This window comes from Canis lupus, chromosome 29 (genome assembly GCF_048164855.1).
Source record: "Canis lupus baileyi chromosome 29, mCanLup2.hap1, whole genome shotgun sequence".
In the NCBI taxonomy this organism is placed as follows: domain Eukaryota; kingdom Metazoa; phylum Chordata; class Mammalia; order Carnivora; family Canidae; genus Canis; species Canis lupus.
In genome coordinates, this window is record NC_132866.1 from 32,410,774 (window position 1) to 32,433,020 (window position 22,247).

Consider the following 22,247-nt stretch of genomic DNA (forward strand, 5'->3'; position numbering starts at 1 on the left):
AAGTCTCTTGGATTCAGATTACTTTTCATTTGCAGATTCATTACTAAGAGTCTGAATGTTAGGTTTTTTTTTTTTTCCCTCCTTTAATTTCTGCAGAAATCCATGTGATTTCCAGAAGTAAGCTTAAGGCAAAATGTCACAATGTGAACCAGTGTAAATGCTTGCATAGAGTTAAAATGATATTTGCACAAAATGCCAGGAGCTACTAATGATCTCATTTTTTCAGGGATCATTATATAAGATGTATCAGGTCTAAATAGAACAAGAAGGTCTAGACGGTGGGGGAGAGGTTCCAGAATTACAAGTGACTTGTAATTTCCAGATGTCCTACCCTCTGAACCCTTCCCTTCTTAAGCTCACAGTTCTCCTGGCAGAGTTTTGTTTTAGGAATGCAGCTCTAATTTTAACTTACAGAGTTAAAGGAGAAAATGAACATAACCCTATAGTCTGCTGTTCAAATTCAAATTATAAATTGTTCTCTGAGGTAAATGGAAGCCATAGCTATACCACCAGCCATGTTATCAAAGTCTGGTTAAGCTGTAAAAGGAGACTGTAAGTGTTGTCTAGCAGAATTGTCTAGCTACACAGCACATTATTGAACACCTATTATGTACATGGGTTTTATTGCCACAAACCACAGAAAGCACATTTGTCTCAATTTATCCTCCCCTGGCCAAATCTCCAAAGTCACACATTTATTAAACATAATGAATTTTGCCATGGAGAAGACTGCTTCATAAACATAGGCTCTCAGTGTCAATCTCAGTTTGAAAACAAAGTGAGGATGTGTGTCAACTGTACTTCAATGTAAAAAAAGAAAAATAAGGAATTTTAAAGTTTTGGTTTTTGTTCAAATTGGTGGTAATGCTTTCTTTTTTTTTTTTTTCTATTTTCTTTATCTGTTTTTTATTTTTTTTTTTTTAAGTTTTCAATGTTTAGAATCCAATAATGACTTACTCTTGAGATGTAGACCTAGAAACTTCCCAGTTAATGTTTCCAGCTCCCAAGTTCTACAGAATCCCTCCCTGGGCAGCCTCCTCAGGAGGCAGAGTGCCCACTCCCTGTGCTTTTGAGTTCACTTTTCTGTGTTGATACAGTTCTAGCGTGCCCCTCTTTGTTTGAGCCAGTCTCCATGTTTGTCTTTATGTCTTTATGCTCATTTCTTCATTTCCTCCTCTGCTTCCCGTCAGCCTCCCAAAAAGATATGGGATTATACTCCTGGAGACTGCTCTATCCTTCCTAGAGAGGATAGAAAGGTAATTCTGCTGTGCCTCCTCCGTGGGCTGTGTGTGTGTTCTCTAGCCTGGTTAGTGTGAGTGTGTTGTGGGGTTTGTTTTTTTCTTTTCTTAAATCACTTTTTTTTTTAACTTGATAACTTTTTTTTTTTTTTTTTTGGCTTGGTGATAAACTATTTAACAAAGTCTCTACGACTTCTACTAATGTTGAGAGGTTTTTAAAGCAATGCCTTACTCTCCTGACCTATCCTATTTGTCACAGTCACTATACTCTGAAAAGAGAAAAAAAAAATAGGTCTTCTGCAAAAGGTAGGTTTTCGTGGTATTTGTAGTTCTCTCTAGCAAGTAGAATAGACTTTTGAAGCTCTGATAACTTCGGGATTTATATTTTCTCTGCCTAATGTTGCATTCTCTGTTTTCACGTCTTTACCTGATTTCTAGTGAGCTCTTGTGTTCAGTCATGCCATCTTTGCCTTATTAAAACATAGCACTAAACAAATTCATTTTTCACATTTAACCTGCCATTCTTTCTGCCTGTTCTCTAAAACGTTCTTTCCCATCTTTTCTTTCTTGAACCAGACTAATCTAAAAAAAGATCTCGACCTCTGCCCAGCAGAGTTAGAGGCACATTTAGAAAACACGGAGACACTTAATAAAGCACCCAGTGCAAACCTGTCCCAGGTATTTCCTAGTTTTTCTCACACTGTCCATTCCTCTTCCAGCTCGGTTTTGTTTTCTTCTCTGCTCTCTGGTTTCAATATAGTCGAGGCAATAAATGGTTATGCTGGTTCTTTATAAGCTGCATGGCTTTCTGACTCCTGTTTTTCGATTCCTTTCCCCCTAACCTAATTTTTGCTTGGATTTCTTTTGAGCTTGGGATCTTCCTTAAAGGGAGTTTTTCAAATATATGCAGGGTGGCTGGTGACTTAAACGATCCCACCCCCTTATCATTCTGTTTCTCTGCTCTCAGGAGGTGACCCTTTTAACTTCCCTTCCTTTGCCTCCATATTCTTTCTCCAAATTTTCAGGGAGCCATTTTTGGGGGCAATTTCCTTGTCTTTGCAGCCCTGGGAGATACCAACCTCAGAGATCATTTTCAAAAACATGGTGGCAGTGATTTGAGTGCCTCTTACATGCATGGTACTGGCAGAGTAGTTGTATTTGTCATTTGAAAGGTCAGAAAGTTCTCAGTGAAAAGATGCACTCCAGAGACCAGACAGCCTGACCACAAACAAGCATTTGAAACTCAACCTGTATTGACATTTTTAAAGGGGGCTATGTCAAAATGTGATTTATTAAAGGATGTGTCAGAGACTCAGTCCAAGGTAAACAGGTTTCCAAGGGGAAGAAAAATACCAAGTATTTGGAGAACCACCACCAGGGCTCCCTGACAAAACAAAAAAAGATTTTTACAAGGAAAGAATATCTTTACAGAAAATAAAAAAGGAAGGCAGACACTGCTAAAGAGGCTAGGAAGGTCCACAGACCAGCAGGAAAAGTGGAAAATGCTATGGGTTGTGTTATATTTAAGCAGAACTGAAACAAAGAGGGTCAGATCACCAAGCCTGAATGACTCGGGTTATGAAAAGTCTTGAATGCCAGACCCTCAAGCCAGGGAAGGAGAGAAGAACCCACGGGGTTATGCCAGCAGCTAAAGTGGGCTGAGATAAGGTCAGACGCTGAGGAACTGCAAGCAGATCAGGGAAGTTGGGGTTCGGAAATCCAAAGTCACGGAAGAATGAGAGCACCCAGGTCCCTCTTCAGAACTTGAGGGAGGCACAAAGGTGAGCCACAGTGTGTGCACAGTCAAGGCAGATAGATTGTGGAGCAGGGAAGATAGGGTGCTCAGTTTCAGCCAGGGTGGAGAATGGAACCAACTGTAGCCACTGTGGGATGGAAGGTCTGAGCTAGTTCAAGAGTGAGAACTAGGCAGGTAAGTCCTAAAGTGCTGCGGGATGGGAGGGGAGTGCTAAGATTACAGGTCATAAAAGGAATCAAGGGTCACTCTTCAGAGTAGTCTAAGAGCAGCTCTGTCACACATGCAAGGATGGAGGGCAGCTGGAGAATAACTGAGCATGTTGAGGCCTCTGTGAGGTTAGAGACAGCTTCTAGTGCCTGGACTCCTACCCGGGGCAAGGTGAGCACAGGGAAGGGTCCTCTTCACATTGGTTCAGTTACATGTTCCCCAGCAGTCCCTCATATGTATAGGACGTGCTGAGAGAGGCTCTGAATCAGCATGGAAACAACTCTGCCTTCAGGAACATGACAATGTAGGCACACGCAAATTAAAAATTCCCCGAGTACACAGCAGTGTCTGTGAAGAGCTGAAAGAATGGCATGGGCTCTAAGTGTCAGGAGGAACAGTGATCTTGTAGAAAAGTAAGGCAGACTTCTCAAAAAAGCCAGGACAGGATCCATACAGTGTAAGTAGGTACATGGTAGAAATGGGGAACATCCATGTGAGGCACAAAAAGAGCACAGAAGTGAACGTGTTTAGCATGTATTCAAGGAATAAAGTAGGGGTGCCTAGGTGGCTCAGTTGGTTAAGTGTCTGCCTTCATCTCAGGTAGTGATCTCAGGATCCTGGGATAGAGCCCCACATCGTGCTCTTTGCTCAGCAGGCAGTTTGCTTCTCCCTCTGTCCCCCCGCTCTCATGCTCTGCCTCTCTCAAATAAAATCTTTGAGGGGGAAATGGAATAAAGTAAAAGATTCAGCTGTAATAGAAAATTTGGGGTGGTAGTAGTGATAGGTGTGGCAAGAGGGTTGACCCTGGATTGTTCACAGCATCAGAAAATACAGTTCAGGAAATGATTTTGTCCACAGACCAGTGATGTAGTTCAGGAATTGTTTTAGAAAGGTCAGTGTCCTTACTCTAGAGAGGCCAAGTTAAAGGGAGAACCTCCAGTTGGAGGTGCAGAGAGCAAGGGGGCCACTGTGCTAGTCAGGCCATGGAGTGATATGAGCACATACTCCAGTGGCACCAGCATGAAGGGAGGGAAGGGGTAGGTGTGAGAGTGCTCACAGAGGACATTGCAGTGGGACATTTTAATTGGCATGAAGAACAAAGAATCCGGGGATGGAATGGGGATAGAGACAATGCTAAGGTTTTGGCCAGGAAGCTGGAAGGATGAAGACATCAGTATGTCACAAAAGAAAGATGAGGAGAAGAATCAGTGCAGAGGTAAGATGGAGTTATTTTTAGGTGATTTGTTTTTGAAGTGTTGATTGGGTGTCACCTAGGGGATATCCAGTAGACAGCTGGAAATAGAAGATTAGGTCTCCTGAGAGAATGGGGCCTACAAAGTCCATTGGAGTCACTTGAAGAGAAGTGATGGCTGAAGCCCCAGGAGCAGATGAAAGATTGAAGGACAGGAAGGACGAGAGCAACACCTACCCCCTGACATGGAACAGAAGGGGAGGATAGGAGGGTGAGCATCTCAGAGAAGTAGGAAGAAAAGTTGAGTGGTGAAACAAGAAAGTAAGACAACTACCTGGTGCTCCAGAGAGGTCCCTTGAAAGTAGACTCTGAGGAAAGGTTAGTGGATTTGATAACCAGGAGGTTTCTAAAAACCTTGGAGGCTCCTGGGTAAGTAGTTGCCAGGAGCTAGAGTGGGGAAGAACCCTGGGGATCCCCCAGGGGTACAGCACTGATTGAAAACATGTGATTGTGGAAGGAGGGAAGGAGGGACTTCCCAGAGGACTCTGCAGGGTCACACAGAAGTTTTTCTCAGATGGAGACCAAGGCATCATCCTCAAAGTGGATGAAGACCCAGAAGGGGAAGGGTGCCAAGGTGTGGGAGATGAGCAGAAGACACCAGTGTGGGCAAGAGGGCTGGAAGGATGGATATAGATATGGATGTACCTTCTCTGAAGAATAGTGGCAGGCGACTGGGGCTGCTGGAGGGCAGAGTCCTCATCCTAGGGCAGAGGTGCCCTCCAAAGTGAGAGGACCCCACAGGTTGAGGGTGGGTGTTCAGCAGGCACCGAGTGGGGGAGCTCCTGGTGAAGATGGCTTACCCTCCCATTCCTCTCTTCCCTCTTGGACAATCTACCTTTTCCTTCTGCTGTTTCTCTCCTTTCCCCCAATATCTCGTCTCCTCCAGATAGCATCTTTTCCTTGACGTGTTCAGTATTAGAGATAGGAGTGTCTTTAAAAGTTAACCTTTTCATGATTTATGCAACTACCACATTATTTTTTAAGAAATATATTGAGCCCTTTGCTCTTTTTTTTTTTTTTTTTTTTTTTTTTTTCTCCAAGACAGAAACCTTAACCTACTTGATTATGTTGCCTTTTCTCTGCATGTAACTCTTGGTTGGTTTCTTTCTTTTGCATAGTAGCCTGTAATTTTATAAAATGCTCCCCTACTCATAGGTTTTGTGCAACTGCATTTCTCCTCATTTCCACATTCTAAATCTACAGGAATGAACAAATGATCTAAATGCAGTGTGGTCTTTTCAGATGCATTTTTGTATTTTCTGTACCTAAGGTGTTGGGTGACCCTCTCTCTGGATATGGCATCTGGGGTGCATGAAGGAGTCTCTGGTGGGCTTGGCCAGGGGCTCGGAGGATTGGGGTTAAGCTGATGAAGATGATATTGTCCATGTCACTGATGCATGTTGGCCAGATGGTGGGCTATCCACTTCGTGGATCTATATTTATATGAAAGATAAGTCGAAGCCAGGGGACCATCTTCCACTGCACCCAGAGAGCGAGAGTGCCCGTTGGCCCAGAAATCCTCCAGCACCAAGACCTTTCCAGCCAAGGGCCCCATCCCCCAAAGGTCCTTGGCTGCATCAGGAAAGGAAAAGGGGCTGCTCTCTTTCCCCCTTGACTTGGAACATCTGACACAAAATAAATGATCTACATTTTTTGTTTGTTTGTTTGACATTTACAGAGTTCGGCAATCAGTCCCAGTCCGGAAATTTCTTCAGAGCTTCCTGGATAGTAAGTTGCCAGCACATATGTGGCTTAATGTATTAATGTCAGAAACGGGAAGAGGCTTATGTTTTGAATCCAAGAATGTTTTATTTGTATCAGTCTAGTAGCTTTGGTGATAAGTAGCAATTTAATCACAGCCTTGAAATTATTTTTCTTCTGTTTTCTCCTCCTCCTCCAAATTAATTTTGTGATGATTCCTATTGCCTTTGGTAAGCTTTTGCCTATGTTGGCATCTTTACCTTTAGAATGTGAGTTTGAATTTGGAATCAAAGCTCACATCATTTGCTGGTTCTTGGGTGGGATGTGTGACTTGAGGCTGCACTGGGTATAAAGGTGGGGGGATGGTGGGGTTGGGTCCTCAGGCGGCACCTGTCACAGGGAAAGATGGGCCCAGGAAGGGCCTAACTTGACTAATGCTGAAAGGTGTGGATTTATTTCCTCATACCAATCATAATTCTGCCTGGGTGATAACGTGCATACCCCCTCACTTCGTGGCATAGCCACCAGCCTCTTTTCCCCCTCTCCAAACCCCTGAGCCCTGTGCCAGATTACTTTTCTCAGTACTTTGCCATGTGGCCATCATCCCAGTTGAGAGGTCTCAGTGCTGTCCCCAACCCCTTCCCCATAGTACGTAGTAAGCACTAAGCTCCTATAAATAAGCCCTGAGCCTGTACCCAATTTAACGTAAGGCCTCTTATGGCACTTCTTCTGTCGCTGGATACCTGAATCGTACTCATGTATTTTTATGACTGCTGATAGACTCCCTGAAGGCAAGGGCTGCATCTCCACAGTACCTGGTACACCCAGTGGGTTTGGGAACTTGTTCTGATGGGAACAACTTCTCATCACCATCATATCTCTACCTCATTCTTTGAGGTATGATGAGGAGGAAAGGCACATCTGTTGCTTGTTGCTCCCCTGGGGTTGGTAAGCTCACAAGGAGCAAAATTCACCTCCTCAAATAGAAGCCTGGCTTGATCTGAATCAACCAGCTGGGATTAAGGTATTTCAGTGGAAAACTGGAAAAATCTTGTTTCTTTTAGCATAGTGACCAAATCTCTAACCAAATCCATTCTGTTCATTTTTCTTCTATAAATATGCGTTAATGATGATGATTAATTTGCCCCGGCATGGGAATTGAGAAGACATATTAGAACAGCAGCTAGAAGGGAAGTTACCTGCCTTAGGGTACAGTCCAATCTTGGAAAAATCTAGGCATAAAATCTTGTGCCTCCTGTGATACCGTGGGGTTGATCATCAGACCAGCAATGTGACAGACATTACAGCTCAGATACAGCATCTGAACACCCTTCCCGATCTCCCTCCACGCTGGGCTCTGAGGCTCGCTCTATTTAAGGAGCTAGTTGAAGGATGCCTTCTACAAGAATGACAGTCATGGGTCCTCTCGGTCCCCAGAGACGTGCTTTCAGAGGTGAAGTCCACCAGATGACCTTAGGCTACCTGCAGATAAAGCGCTTCTTCAAGGCCACGGCTCCCTGCAAACTCTCCTTGGTCTCTGAGGCTACCTGGTTGTCACTGGACAGTCCTGACTGCGCATTGACTGCTCCAGATCTCTCCCTGCCCCTACAATCCTGTTTTCAGGGTTGCCCAATGTTAACCTTTCTGCCTGGTATCCCCCCTCAAACTACTTTCCTTTCCCCATCTCCCCAGAGTGCACAGGACAGGAAAGGCCACTTCTGGTGGCTGGCTCAGTGAATCCCTTAGTCAGTTCCCTTAGTGAATTCTTACTAGATATAAGGCACTATGCTCAGTATTATCAGAGGAGCATAAGATACAGTCCCCTTAGTAGTTTTGGCAACAACACCCCCCCCCCAAAAAAAAATGTTGGTAAATGAGAAGGCAAAGTGGCAAATGAATGAAGGGGGCCAAGGATTAAAAGTATTCGGGGTTGGGCCCCCTGAGGTATAATCAATCAACATAATAAGTTAATAAATATAATAAATTATAATTAAATCATAAATGTATTCAGAAGAAAAAGCAGTGCCCACAGGCTGTCAAAGTTAGGAATGTAGGTCTTGAATGAAGTAATTCTAATGATTTATTGAACATTTACTATGTGCCAGGCCCTACAGTTAGCATTTTATGTACATTCCCCCATGTAATCCTTTCACCATTCCAGAATCGAGCATTATTTCAAACCCTACTTTATAGGTGAAGAAACAGGCACGTAACAGCGTGTGATGCCACAGCTGGTACCTGGCAGAGCTGTGGCTGGAGGTGGAACAATGATGTTCCAGGCCGAGGGATAGTGCTAGCAGTAAACTCTCCTCTGCACCATCCTGATTCAGAAGTGGGCAGTAAATTCACAGAAAGCATGCTGCAATTCACTGGTTTTGAATGATTAAAAAAAGAATATAAGTAACTATTTGTAATACTGTGTTAGTAGGATTGAGGGGGCCTAATGCAAACTGCTTCAAAGAGCAAATTGCTTTCAGACATTCTGAGTATTTGTGTACCTAAAGATACTGGCTGTGTTAATTCATCAAGCACTCTTATTTATGTCATTGAAACAGGTCTCCAAAGACCTCTGTGTTTCAGCCATAGCCTGGCTCTCATGAGCTACTTGGCAGGAATAGATGGGTTCTATCCTCCTGCTATTCTACCAGTTGAGGATTTTTCAGTAAGTCAGGTGGGGTTTTCCTCCAGTTTATTCAAATGAGTAAGGTTTTTCTGTATTTGGAATTGGTGGGGAGCCAGCCTCCATGCAGTGCCTGACACACAGGGAAGTGCAGAGCAAATGTTTGCTGAATAAACAAATGTGCTTGTGAGTCTTAATTCATGAACATCCAACTCGCTCAGCACCGAGGCCAGCAATTTGCGGACTGAATCCGGCCCCTCTCCCTGGATGGTTGGGAAGGATGTGTTGAAAGAAACATTGGCAAGACTTGACTTAACCCCAGGGATTGAAGGAGAAGACTCAGGACAGCCCAGGTTCAAAAACATTTATTTATAAAAAAAAAATAAAAAGTCACTGGAGAAGTTAAGTCCACTTTCATATCTTGGACAGACTTGCAGTTTAGAATTTTATTAATTAACACAATTACCTATCACAATGTTAAAAGAACATGGGTATAGAGAGGAAGAGATTTATAACTGCCAGTCCTTACTCTCAAAAAATATGTTTTTACACTTGCCATCAGAGTGTTCAATTTTGTATTTTATTTCCCTAGAGCTATCAGATCTTAAAGCAGTCCTGAAGATTATTCTTTTTTTTTTTTTTTTGTCTAACCAAAGAGCTTTCCTCTATTTGGCCAGCAAGTGGCACTAAAGAACAAGCTGCTTTTTTCCTCAAAAACAAAACAAAACAAAAAAACCTTCTTTCTCTTCACCTAATATCAAAACACAGATCATTACCTGAAGAACTAAATGAAACATTAGAGACTCCCCTGGGCCTTGAAAATGTAATTTTCATTTCTCAGAAATCTGCATGCAAGCATTTAATTTTATAGAATCATTTGTTCTACTAACATTTATTGAAAAGCAGTGCTGGGCACCAGGCATGCAAAGATTAATAAGATAAACCACTGTCCTCAAGGGGCTCAGAGTGTAACGGGGACACAGACTTGTAAATTGCAATTAGAATCCAGTGTGGTACATGCAGTGATGGGACCCAGGAGAGAAGGAATAACTATCACATAAATCTAAAAGATCATTTTTTTTTCATGCAGTATATAAAGGCTAAAGATGAAACTACCCTCCCCAGATTTCCTAGGCTCCCTCCCCCAAAGCCATAGTTAAAAGCAATTGTTGTTGTTTTCCCCCTTTCTGAAAACAACAAATGGTTTTGGACAGTGAATTCAGTGAAGCTAGAATTTTGTGTCTGTTTTGTTCCCTGTTGAAGCTCTGCCTAGGAGAGTAATTCACATCTAATAGGTGCTCAGTAAATATTTGAGTGAATAAACTGAGCAGTGGATTGACTTCACGAGATCTTTTCTAGAAATATCCCTAGCAGTGAGTTGACTCCAGATGACTGACTGGAGGGCTGAAGGTTCAGGAGTTGGGGGTATGCTTAATGGAGAAGCCTATGTGAGCAGTGGTGAGGTGGTGGCCAGGGAGGTCTGGGGAAGGCAAGGGATTGATGCCAGCTGTGTCAGGACTTGGTGACTACTTAGGCTTGGGGAGCAAGGAGAGGAAGAAAGGGGTTGCTCCCTGGCCTTTCTGGCTTGGCTAATGGGAGACAAGGATCTCATTTGGGGGGCGTGTGGGATTTAAGAAACCTGAGAAATACCCACATGAAGGTGTCTAGAAGGCAATTGAATGTATACGTCTGGAGCTCAAAAGAAAGGTCTATGTGATAATAGATTTGAAGGTGGATTTCTTGGACAGTCTTACCATACCTATTGGTTTTACAGATGCAAGAACTTGAGAAACAGATTGTTTCCAAGTGTTCAAATAGAGTGGGTTATCCTTAGTTCGTTGGAGTCAGACTGGAGTCCTCTAAAGCCCATCTGGTCACACGATTGCAAACAGTTGGCCCTAAGAGGATCACTCCATTCTCTCCCTTTATTCTTCCAGTGAGTGTGTTTTTTGTTGAATCCCCTTGAAACTCAGCCCCCTTTGCATCTTAGCCAGAGATGGAATTGATGAAGCTGTCTCCTTCTGGCCTGCTGTCTTTGAACTGGGAACTAGCTCAGCCCAGGCTGCTGAGAGCTGAGCTCCAGTGCTGAACTTGGCTTCTTCTGTTATGTGATTGGTAGCTGCCAATACTGATTAGGTCTTTCTCATCAACCCCATTGCTTTTCTCATCCTGTCTGATCTGTTTGAACACGGCAAAGACCCAACAGCTCTGTGACCTTCGGCCCTCTGGTCCTCAGTTTCTCCTTGCCACAGTGGGACAAATGAGATCTGTCTTTACACCATTAGGAGATCTGAAACCAAGGATACTTTTGAAAACATTGTTCCAGAGCCTGTAGATGTGTTTGTAACCAAGGAGGGCCTCAGTTGGGAAGTATTGCACATCTGGAAAAAGTGTGTTGGCTTTGGTATCAGAAAGAAAACAATTAGCTATAGCAAATCCATTCTGAGAGGTTTCCTGAGTGCTGGTCTGTCATTCTGGTGGGAAAGCAGGACAAAATGGTGATAATGGATGGAATAAAGCCAGAAACTAGAGTGGCTGCAGGTAGGGAGGGGATTTCTGATGAGTGGTGAAGTAGGGGAGATACCAAGTCAGGCAGCCTGGGTACACCCAAGAGTCATGACCAAATGAAGTTAGGCAGAGCTGGAGAAGGCTGCCATGGAAGTTATGACCAAGGCTGAGGCGCTTCAAAGGACAGCAGGATAGAAGCCTCTGGCGATCCCTCTCCAGAGCTGCGGGAGCTCTGGGGACCCCAAACCAAGGCCAGCAGGGCCTAAGAGACTGTCTCCTCACCAGAGCTATTGGCGGCATGGCTAAAGGATATCCGTACACAGATATTTTAGAAGTTGAGGTTGTATAAAAAGGAGTTAAACTGGGGTTAATTGAAGGACAGAATCAGAAAATGCAACCAAAGCAAGGATAGGCTTTAAAAGAGAAACTGTAATAAGGAACAGATTTATCTTTACTTACGAAATTCAAAGTTAGAGTCAGTTTAGATGAGCTTACATTGATTTAGGTTGGCATAAAGTGCCACATCCTTCCGAGTCACCTTTAACGGTCCTCCTGCCATCTAGCTGGTGTTGATGCTTTTATCAGTCAGAAGGCTGGAGGAGACATCTTCAAGCACCCCTATAGGTAGGAGTGGGAGAGCAAAAGCTGTGTGGGTGGCAGCCCTTGTCCCAAGGCCTGTGAGCCTGGCAAAGCCAAGCCTCCACCTCCAGGGGTGAGAGTGGGGACATTCAGTGAGAGGCTAGGACACCGGTAAGGCCAGCCAGCCTACACCTGGACCGTGCTCATTCCCTGTAGTCACTGTTCCCACCATTCTGATGGCTCCACAGTCACCCATGTCAGCAGCCAGGAGCTTAAGTGACTGTGATGAAATTCTCATAGAAAAATTTCTAGAAACATCTTAATCAGATCATGTGTGCCAATTTTACTTTCAGAAAATGTAACCTCATATTCATTGAACAGATATTTATTGCGTGTACTCATGGACCCTCTCGTGGGCCCCTGCAAATAAAAGCACGGCCTGGGGGAGACTTGCCCTATCATGCCCCTGACGGAGGTTTCTCCTCCCTGAGACACACCCTGGAGGCTACTCTGTTAACTTACTTCAGTCTGCATGCTTTTATGGTCTCGGCTTTGAGAGTTGATTTTCTTTTCCCTTAAATGTTCAGTAATGTTCTGTCTAGGCGGAGAAAAGGGAAAAAGCATTTGATCCCCTGACGTAAGCCAGAGAGAATGAAAAGAAGGGACTGGAGGGAACCCTGACCCCCGTCGGCAGGCTGCTGAGCATGGAAAGTCCTGAAAGCCAGTGTTGGGCACATGATAAGGGGCTAGGAAGTGGTGGCTACCTAGTGCCAGAAGCAGTGTATTGCTCAGGAAACTTACCTCCCCTGAGGTGGAGACATTACTTGTTGCACCAGAGTCACCCCTTTTTTTTATTTCTGACTTCTGGGCTCTGGGGCCTCTTGTCATGGCAGGGGACAATTGGCAGTGATGTGGAGCTCCAGCATCCTTAGGCCTTCTGTGGTGTGCAAGCCTGGGCTCCTGGAAGGCACCACCTCCTCATTCATAGGGAAATGTTCTATTTAAAACTGTTGTCGGGGCAGCTGTGCAGTGCCCTATGACTAGGCTCTGGTTCTAGCCCTGCCATTCCACGGACCTGCTTTGGCAAGTGCTTGGATCTCCTGGTGCCTCCTTTCCTCGTCCAGAAATGGGAAAAGAAGGATTGTTTGTGAGGATTAAAGAGAGAAGGATTGTCAAGCCTCCCACATAGGACATCTCACCAATTTGGATAGAGTCGTCATTGCCATTATCTGTGACCACAGGGACTGAGAGGTTGTGTGAAATTAAGAATAATTGCATCACTGATGGATGGGTAGAGGGAAAGAGATGGATGTGTGATACAGCAAATGCAGCCTAGTTCTGTGTAGAATCTAGGGGTCCAGGATATGTGAGGCTTCACTATTATAATTCCTTAAGCTTTTCTATACACTTGATAATGTTCATCATAAAATGCTGGGACAGAGAAATTCCATCAAGCTCTTTACATCTTCAGAGTTAAAAAAAAAAAAAAAATCAATATTGAGACCAGTCAGCTGAATTCCATAGGACTGAAAAGCAGCCAAGCAGAAGCCTGAGTACTTCTGTGGGAAGGGGGCCATTCACTCATCTGAGTGAGTGTGTATTCTGTGTGTCTCCATGTGTCCGTGGGCGAGGGCAAAGAAAACTAGGATCAGGAGAAGGGAGGGGCACAGTGAGTAAGCGCTCTTCATTTTTTCTGTGCCCTACCTCATTCCTAAAAGGATTTGTGGTAACTTGCAAAAATACCTAGAATTTCAACAAGGTAAAAATATATGAAAGATGTAAGTGAGCAATAGTTTATGCTCCTATTGTATGTCATAAGGCTCTGACTACAAATTTTGAAAGAAGCTGATAGAGAATGTGGCTGGGATGCTAACAGTGTATACAATCCCAGATTTCCCTTTCACTTGGTGGCTGACTTTCCTGGAGACCCAGAAAAATCATTAACGTCAGCCAAAGTGCTTGTGAAGAGTAATCCAGCAAGATAATCCAAGTGGTGAACTTGAAGTCACCAACTCTGGCTGGTGACACGTCAGAGGCTCCACTCATGTCCTGGGCTGCACCATCTTGTATGTAGCCACTGGGCCCCCAGCAGCCACCCCCGCCCCTCCTCCCCAGGTGAAGTTTCTCAGAGTTACTCTTTGGAAGCCCACATGCAGTCATCTCGATTAGCACTTTGCTGTTCTGGGCAGATTCCTGAGCATTGAGGGCCACCCTTGGCTAGACATCTTGTCTGAAGAATTCTATCTTAGGTAAGAATGCCCTTTAGAAAGAGCAGTGCTTGCCTAGGGTGCCAGAGAATGTGCTGCTTGTCCTCAGGTGGTAACATGCTTTTTAGAAAAATGTCAAAAATTCTAAGTCCCATTCTTTTTTTTTTTTTTTTTTTCCTCTCTTCTCTATTTTAAAATTACATTGTCTTTAGTCTATATTCTTCCAACTTCCATGCAGTGAAGAGGGAATCAGATGGGGCTCCTGGGGATCTTGCTAGTCTGGAGAACGAGAGGCAGATTTATAAAAGCGTCTTGGAAGGTGGAGACATCCCTCTCCAGGGCCTGAGTGGGCTCAAGCGACCCTCCAGCTCAGCCTCCATGAAAGGTAACTGGGTGAAGCCTGCGGGGCTCTGGCCCAGCCACATAGTGGTCCGGATGCCTCTTGCCCGTCAGTAGCGGGTGACTTCCAGCTACTGGGATATCCTTTGCCTTGTGTGGGTCCGTTTCCAGGCCTCTGAGCCCCTTCCCCCAGTGTTCACCGGCCATTTTTCTTTCTGGTAGTATTTTCCCTTCCTTTGAACCCCAACCTTGCTCTCCCTAAAGCATCTCTCTCTTTTTTGTTCTGATTCCCTTCTCTTAGAACTTAGCTGAGCCTTACTTAGCCTTTCATAACTCTAGCAGGGTGGCCATTTTTCGTTGCATCTTCGCACCTGCTTTGCAGCACAGATTATTTTGCTTCCGGACAGCGACTGGAAATTAAAACAACACACACATAAGAAAAAAAAAAAAAAACAAACAACCCTTATGATAAATAAGCATGTGACCTCTCCTTTTTTTTTTTTTTCTTTTTTTCTTTTTTTTTTTAAAGCAGCTTTCAGCTTTAACCTAATGGGTCTGTTTATTTTATTCTGCATGCTTTCCAGTGGATCGTAAAGGTGGGAATGCTCACATGATTTCTTCATCTTCAGTTCCTAGCCGAACAGTTAGCGCTAGCAGTGCATTAGGCCCCATGTGTAAGCACAAGAAACCCCTGTCCGCTGCCAAAGCCTGCATTTCGGAAATCCTTCCCTCCAAATTCAAACCCAGGCTCTCTGCTCCCAGCGCTCTTTTGCAGGAACAGAAGAGTATCTTATTGCCGGCAGAAAAGGCTCAAAGCTGTGAGAACCTTTGTGTTTCACTGTCTTTGAATGATTCCAAAAGAGGTCTCCCCCTCCGAGTTGGGGGGAGCATCGAGAACCTGCTCACGCGCTCGCGGAGGGATTGGGACAGCAAGTCGAGCAGCACCGTGAGCCTGCAGGAGTGCGGCACCAGCGCCAGGAGGCCCTGCCCTCTCTCCAGAAAGGCCGGGATGCAGTTCACCATGTTCTACCGGGACATGCACCAGATCAACCGTGCTGGCCTCTTCCTGGGCTCCATTTCCTCCTCCAGCGTGCGAGATCTTGCCTCCCACTTCGAAAGGAGCAGCCTGGCGTTGGCCAGGGGCGAACTGGGCCCCAGCCAGGAGGGCTCGGAGCACATCCCCAAGCACACTGTCTCCTCCCGCATCACCGCTTTCGAGCAGCTGATCCAGCGGTCCCGGTCCATGCCGTCCCTGGACCTGTCCGGGAGGCTGAGCAAGTCCCCCACGCCGGTGCTGTCCCGGAGTGGCCTGACCGCAGCCCGCTCGGCCGAGTCCCTCCTGGAGTCAACCAAGCTCCGGCCCCGGGAGATGGACGGTATGAACCCCGGGGGGCTCTATGCCTCCCGGACGTGTAGCAACGTGGCCGAACCCACCTTGGGCTTCAGGGGCCTCATGCCTTCTGAGCCCCTCTCTGCCTGCTCTGACGATCTCGACCACTGTTCAAACGTCTCCAGCGACAGCAGAGAGGGAAGCAGCAGCAGCGTCCACGGAGACTTTCCCAGGCACCGCCTCACCAAGTGCAAGGGCACCTGCCCGGCCTCGTACACCCGCTTCACCACCATCCGGAAGCACGAGCAGCAGCAGACGGCCAGACAGCCTGACTGGCGCCCAGATCCCAGGGGGGACAGGAGCACCCTCCTCAGGAACATCTACCTAATGAGCCCCCTCCCTTTCCGGTTGAAAAAGCCCCTGCAGTACCACCCCCGGCAGCCTCCCCCTGGTGACTTCTCAGCCCCCCCGGCAGGCCAGAAGCCAGACCTCCCCAGCCAGCCCCGTCAGGACGAGACCCCCTCTGGGGGGAAGCCCTCGGTTCCCAAACGCCTGTCTTCCCGACACACCATGGCGAGGCTGAGCCGGATCTCGGAGCCCCCTCAGGGGAGACCCGCAGTCCCAGAGGACTGCCTGAGGGCCTCTCATAATGGCAACTCCGTGCCGTACTCAGACCCTGGCCTGGACAGGAACAACAACCCACACAGTGAACTGGGAACGTCCCTCGGAGGTGGCATTTGTGTATTTGCCCAGTCTCACCTCCCCCGTCTCTCTACTCTGCTTGCTTTGTCCCTTCTTCCCCCTGTCCCCGTGGTGCTCATTTTCTGGTCTGTCCTTTGTTTTCTGTTTGTTTTGCTTGGCAATTAATCATGGCTCGTAGTGGCTGCACTTCTTTAAAAACAAAGCCCCCCATGTCATTCAGACTAACCACCAAACTCTGTTTCGAAAGAAAAATTGGCCGTTTAGCTCATCTGAGAAATTTGTCCATTTGAATTCTTGAACCCCATGGAATTCACACCAATCCTCAGTCACCCTGTGGTTTTTTGAGAGGCAGCCTCTTTCGGTGGCCCTGTGCGTGTGTGTGTGAGTGTATGGTGTGTCCCTGTAAGATCCTGCACGCCTCTTAGTAGGGACACTTTTCAAAGAAGGTCCTCTCTCTGCTCACTTTTTGCCTTCCAATTAGTTTTCTTTGTATTAAACTGGCTTTATAAGTAAATCCAAAAGCGGGGGGGGGGGGGGATTGGTTCTTCTTCAGAATTTGATTATTGGGCAATAATCCACGAACTGTAAAAACATGTCTAACAGATGCAGGGTGAAATCTCCCAATCTGTTTTCCCACTAAATCTTTGCATCTTTTAATTCTACTTTATTATTTTGAAGATTCAGAATCACCAAGACATTTTATACCTGCCGATTATTTGGAATCCACAGAAGAATTTATTCGGAGGCGTCATGATGATAAAGAGGTAAATGCCATCTTTAAAATCTTTAAGCTCTTAGAGAAAAATACGAGGAAACAAACATTCTAGACATCTGTCAGAGAGGTGACATGACCTAGCAACGGGAAGCAAAGCATTTTCACAAATGGCTTTTTATGTGGCATAAGCTCAGTTGTTCCACCAGTCCAAAAAGGAGGACTGATTTCCCCACAGGCAGTAGATTCTCAGTGCGAAGTCCCACTGGCCGGGTAGGGGCTGGGGGTGGAGGGAGGGTTCACCACTGCATTCAGTGCCATGTGAGGGGACTCTGAGTTGGCTCTACTCGCTCATCCCCTCCCCAACCCCGGCCTTATTATTCTCTAGGGAAACCCACCCGCATACTTCCCCAGTATTTCCCACTCTCCTGTTGGCACAAAGCACAGTTCCTATTGGGGAGGGTACAGCAGGAGAAAGGAAACTGAAAAATAATAACTAATGACCACTGCATGATACATTATAAAACAATTTGAAGAAGTTGCCTTTAACTCAGAAGAAGAGATACCCCCTTAGATGTTGGGAAACCCCCAAGAACTTGAGGACATGCACCTCTTCTAGCAGCTGCTGAAATGTCTACACTGCAGTGAAATCACTGACCAGGCTGGGGAAGGAGCACATTCTCTTGAGATTTCAGGAGAGACAGTTCTGCGGATCAGTTCCCTGGGCAAAATCACAAGCTTCTGCTGTAATAAAGTGGTGTTTTGAGGAATGCTTTCTGGATTTTGCATTTTAGGAGAAAGGGTCCTATAGATTAAACCAGTTCCAATGACCAGTTTTCCTGTATCAAGTTAGGAAGGTAGAAGAATTGCGTTGAACCTCCTGGAAGGAGGAGAGCGTGCCTGTGTGTACACAACTCTGTCCCTTGCCCTGTCAAGTCTGAAGCCCCCTTCCTATGTTCTGTTTTGTTGAGTGCTTTCAGGGTTGAGATGGATTTTCCTTAAGGAGTTAGCATAAAGGCTGACCCTGAGTGGGTCTGGATGATAGTCCTTGCTGCTGAGACAGAAAGACCATAGCTTTCCCCCTCTCCAGGCATAATACAGTCTTCATTAAGACTGTATCTGTCCAGGGAGAGAATAAGGAAGCAAGTGATGTGCAGACTTATTGGTAATAATGAGGCAACAAACTCCCAGTGAGTATCCATCAGGCCACAGACCGTTTCAGTTCTAGTCACTGTCACTGAGATACAAGGTTCCCACCAATGTAAGGTAAAAGAAGGTGACATTCCATGTCATTAGTATAAATAGGAGTATCCAGCATGGAAGCCTTTGTGATAGGATCATGCCTACCACACAGGAGGCAGGTTTTACTTAGTTGGTTTAACAATTACTATGTTACAAGGTGCTTTCAGAAGGTGGGAAGCCTGTTCCTTGAATAACACTGGCTCACAGATTCTTAAAAACATTGTGTCTTTATTCATGGTATTTAGCTTCCATGGTTAAACTGTGGGAACAATGGATTTGCTGAGGTCCAATTCAAGAACTGGGTTGGGATCTCCACTCCTGTTTGCTGTCCCTGATCTTCTGTATCCATGGCCCGAGCGCCAGGGGCATGGCTGCCTCAAACATCAGTCCATCCCCCTGCTACAGAAACAGCTCACACTTCCAGCTAACGGAGTGTCAGTCCTGACATTTTTCTTTGCAAATGCTTTGTTACTAATATTGACGGTGGTGGCATTTCAGAAAGTGAGTATGTGTCAGTCCTGGAAGGGACACTAGTAGTTCTCTGGCCAAGCCCCTTGTTTTAGCCAGGAAAGGACTCCAGTGGGGTAGTGACTTGCCCAAGGTCACGCAGCAAGTTAACTGACACCAGAGGCACAGTTAGAAACCAGGGCTCCAGATTCCTGGGCCAGTGCCCTTTTCATGGCACTGGGCTTTGCAAAGCACTTTCTCATGTCTTATTTAATCTTTACAACAACTTATCCGAGCACTGGACATCCCACAGCCATTTGAGAAGTTGGTTTTTGTCGGTTTTTTGGTTTTTTTTGTTTTTTTTTTTTTTTTTGTAAGATTTTATTTGTTTACTTGAAAGAGAGCAAACCAGAGAGAAAGCGCAAGCCGGTGCAGGCAGGGCAGAGGGAGAGGGAGAAGCAAAAACAGACTCAGCACTGATCAGGGAGCCTGACACGGGGGTCCATCCCAGGACCCTGAGATCGTGACCTGAGCGGAAGACAGAAGCTTAACCAACTGAGCCACCCAAGTGCTCCTGATTAAGTTGTTTCTTGAGTATTTGTAGCCCCTGGAGAAAAATGGAAAAAATCAGGCCCACTATCCTTTGAGGCTGGGTGTCACTTGAGGCATTTAACTGCCTGCTGGAAGAAGACTAATGCCTTACTGAAAATGCTAAGAATTACCAGTCCTAATTATTGCTTTTCTTCAAGGAATGTTAATCCCAGGAATGTATGATTGATATAGAATTAAAAAACACATTAAAATTCCGTTCCATAGGGTCACTTCAATAGGAAATGAGGACATTTGGTAAAATGCAACATTGTTTAATTATTGAGAAAGCCTTTAGAAATAGAAGTAGGTGACTATTTCCTTACTTTGGGAGAGCATATTTCTTCTAAACTGAGGTGTTATTATTCCGAGTTCATCTTTTATATTTATATTCTACATCACTCCTTTAAAGTCAGCCTCATTTCACCAAATGAAGAAAGAGTTACATAAAAAGTCCAGTAAGAAAGTAATTGATGTTGTCTCTCCGTCACATAGGCAGCCTTTGATGCGTGTACTAAGGCCTCCTAGACATTGTGCCCAGAGGAGGGGTTGGCCAGCCTCGGAGAAGGGTACCATAGTTTCTGAAATGGGCATCTCTACTCTCTGGAACATATTAGAGTAACAGACCTAGGAAGCACAAAAAAAATGACCTAGTTGCCATGGATCCTGCATAGTAAGAACCCGGATTTGGGTGGGAGGAATTGGCCAGCCCCGGCCCCACCATGGGAACACACTGGGAGCTCAACACTGCCTAAGCGAGGTGAGGTGGGCAATCCCAGCCTCCCACCTTCAGCCCAACATGTTTGTGGATGCCCTGGATATAGCCCCCCACCAGAGGGCCTGGACTTTGTGGCCATATATTGGGGGCTGGAGGCTTTGGCTGAGCCAGGGGATAGTTTTCCAGACGGTGTGACTGGAATTCATCCCTCCTCCGCGTCCCCCAGTGACATCCCCAAGTATCCCGTGCGCAGTGCTGTCTCCCTCCTCCGTAGAGCACGTGGGACGTGGCTACACAGGAGACGTGGTAGTGTGGCCAGAAAGCCCCTCCTCCACCTGACCCTTAGTGTTTCCTCCCTCTTCACCCAGCACCTTTTTCCTTAGTTGTTTTGTTGGCAGTTTTCCAGTACCCTGGACCAGATGATTCACTGCCCATTTTATGCAATTTCATGGCAGAAACTTTTAGCGGACCAGAGACGACTTAAGCGTGAGCAAGAAGAGGCCGATATTGCAGCTCGTCGCCACACGGGCGTCATTCCGACGCACCATCAGTTTATCACTAATGAGCGCTTTGGGGACCTCCTCAATATAGACGATACGGCCAAAAGGAAATCTGGGTCAGAGGTCTGTTTTGGTTGCCTCAATCTGCTGCTTGACCCAAAGCAATATCTGCCTCCCCTCAGCATTGCCTTCCGTAGGCCAAATTAGTTCTCCGAACGGCATCTGTCATCCTGGCTTCCCGTAGGCTTGCTTTGGCTCTTCTGTGGCTGGTCATGGACATGAGTCACATTATGTCCTGTGCTCTGTATGTTCAAGCATGCCTGGCTGTGGGACCGAATCTGCTGGCGCACTGCCCCCACCCCCCCATGCATGCTTTGAGAGCATCGGCTGCCTTCATGAATCCAGTCCTCTACATCCTGCATTTTATCATGACACCATGTTGCCTGTGCATTCTGCCTAGAAACCTTATACCTTAGTCCGTGTGTGTTAGTACCTATAGTGTGGGCAGTTACAAGATAATTCTTTGAAGAAACAGTTTTGTGAATCTCCTTATAAAAGTTAGCAAGCAGTGCGTTGTTTACGCCATTTACCCAGGTCCTGAAATGTCAGAGAATAATATTGCCACTCGGTATTGGATGAATTCATTGAATAAGGTGTTTAGTAGTGCTGAAGACTCACTGAAGAATTTTGAAACCCAAGGAGTCTTGCAGTTAGGATAAGTCCATGGAGGGTAAGAGAGCTCTTTGAGAGACATTTCATTTGTTCCCTTCATTTTGACATTTCTTAGCTGAGATGACAAAACTTAATATTATAAAAGACGCGAAGAAAGCACAAACCTTTGAAGTGATTTTATCCAGGCCTTGGCCTCCTGTCCCAACGGCCGTGTTGAAGTTCTTATGCCGGCCAAATGCTGCTGCTTGCGTCAGAGTATGTTTTGCCATGTGACCCCAACTGGTCCCCTAAGGGTTAGCTCCTTTTGGGGATGTGTGCATGTCTGGGGCTTGGGAGGTAAGGAACTAGGGGAGTGACACCAAAGCATATACAGCTTTATAATGTTTCAGTGTGATAGATTAGTATTCATGCTTCTGCCTTCTGAGTGACAGAGGCACTGGCTCTTCATCAAATGGTTTGGTTTTTATTTTGTTATTAAAGAAATGGAAGGTTTCTTTGACAAAGGAGAACCAGAATGAAAGAAAAGCAAGGAAGAAGGGGAAGGACACTAAGGTGATGGAGAAAAAAAAAATGTTATAAAGAAGAAGTTAGCAGGTGTTACTCAGATGCAAGGGAAAGACAGCCCTCAGCATCCCAGCTCCTCCAAACCACCCTATTCCAAAGCCTCTGGTGATAGATTATCCTTGTTCACACACCTGCCCGCTTGCAAGTGATAGAAAAGAAGAGAACATGCAGGGCACCATAGGGCTGCATAGTTACATGTATAGGTGACACGTGCACACAGAAATGCCACTGGGGTAGAACAGCCTTGGAGAAAAGCAGGCAAACTGCCTGACCCATCCCACCTCCTTTCCAGAGCTGTGATTCTCAAACCTGAGCACTCATCAGGATCTGCCAGGGACTTGTTAAAATACAGATTGCTGGGCCAC

The 22,247-nt window shown here is 45.7% G+C and overlaps 1 protein-coding gene and 1 long non-coding RNA gene across 52 annotated transcripts in view; one reads left to right on the forward strand and one right to left on the reverse strand.

Annotated features, from left to right (window-relative positions):
• The window catches only part of SORBS1 (sorbin and SH3 domain containing 1), a 228,772-nt gene that overhangs the window by 173,574 nt on the left and 32,951 nt on the right, over positions 1 to 22,247 (forward strand). For 22 of the 50 annotated variants that reach the window (XM_072806027.1, XM_072806028.1, XM_072806031.1 and 19 more), the window contains 6 exons: positions 1,191 to 1,256; positions 1,815 to 1,916; positions 6,132 to 6,181; positions 14,281 to 14,453; positions 17,118 to 17,203; positions 20,602 to 20,769. In XM_072806027.1, coding sequence (XP_072662128.1) covers positions 1,191 to 1,256; positions 1,815 to 1,916; positions 6,132 to 6,181; positions 14,281 to 14,453; positions 17,118 to 17,203; positions 20,602 to 20,769 — 645 coding nt within the window. The remainder of the gene's footprint in view (positions 1 to 1,190; positions 1,257 to 1,814; positions 1,917 to 6,131; positions 6,182 to 14,280; positions 14,454 to 17,117; positions 17,204 to 20,601; positions 20,770 to 22,247) is intronic. The other 28 variants (XM_072806061.1, XM_072806063.1, XM_072806064.1 and 25 more) reach the window with 5 other exon arrangements.
• Positions 1 to 22,247, reverse strand: part of LOC140621126 (uncharacterized) — a 36,483-nt gene that overhangs the window by 2,617 nt on the left and 11,619 nt on the right. The window contains exon 3 of one of the 2 annotated variants that reach the window (XR_012020853.1): positions 64 to 20,055. The exons of the other annotated variant lie outside the window; for it this stretch is intronic. This is a non-coding gene — a long non-coding RNA (uncharacterized lncRNA). Of the gene's footprint in view, positions 1 to 63; positions 20,056 to 22,247 lie in introns of those variants that run through there. 2 annotated transcript variants of the gene reach the window in all.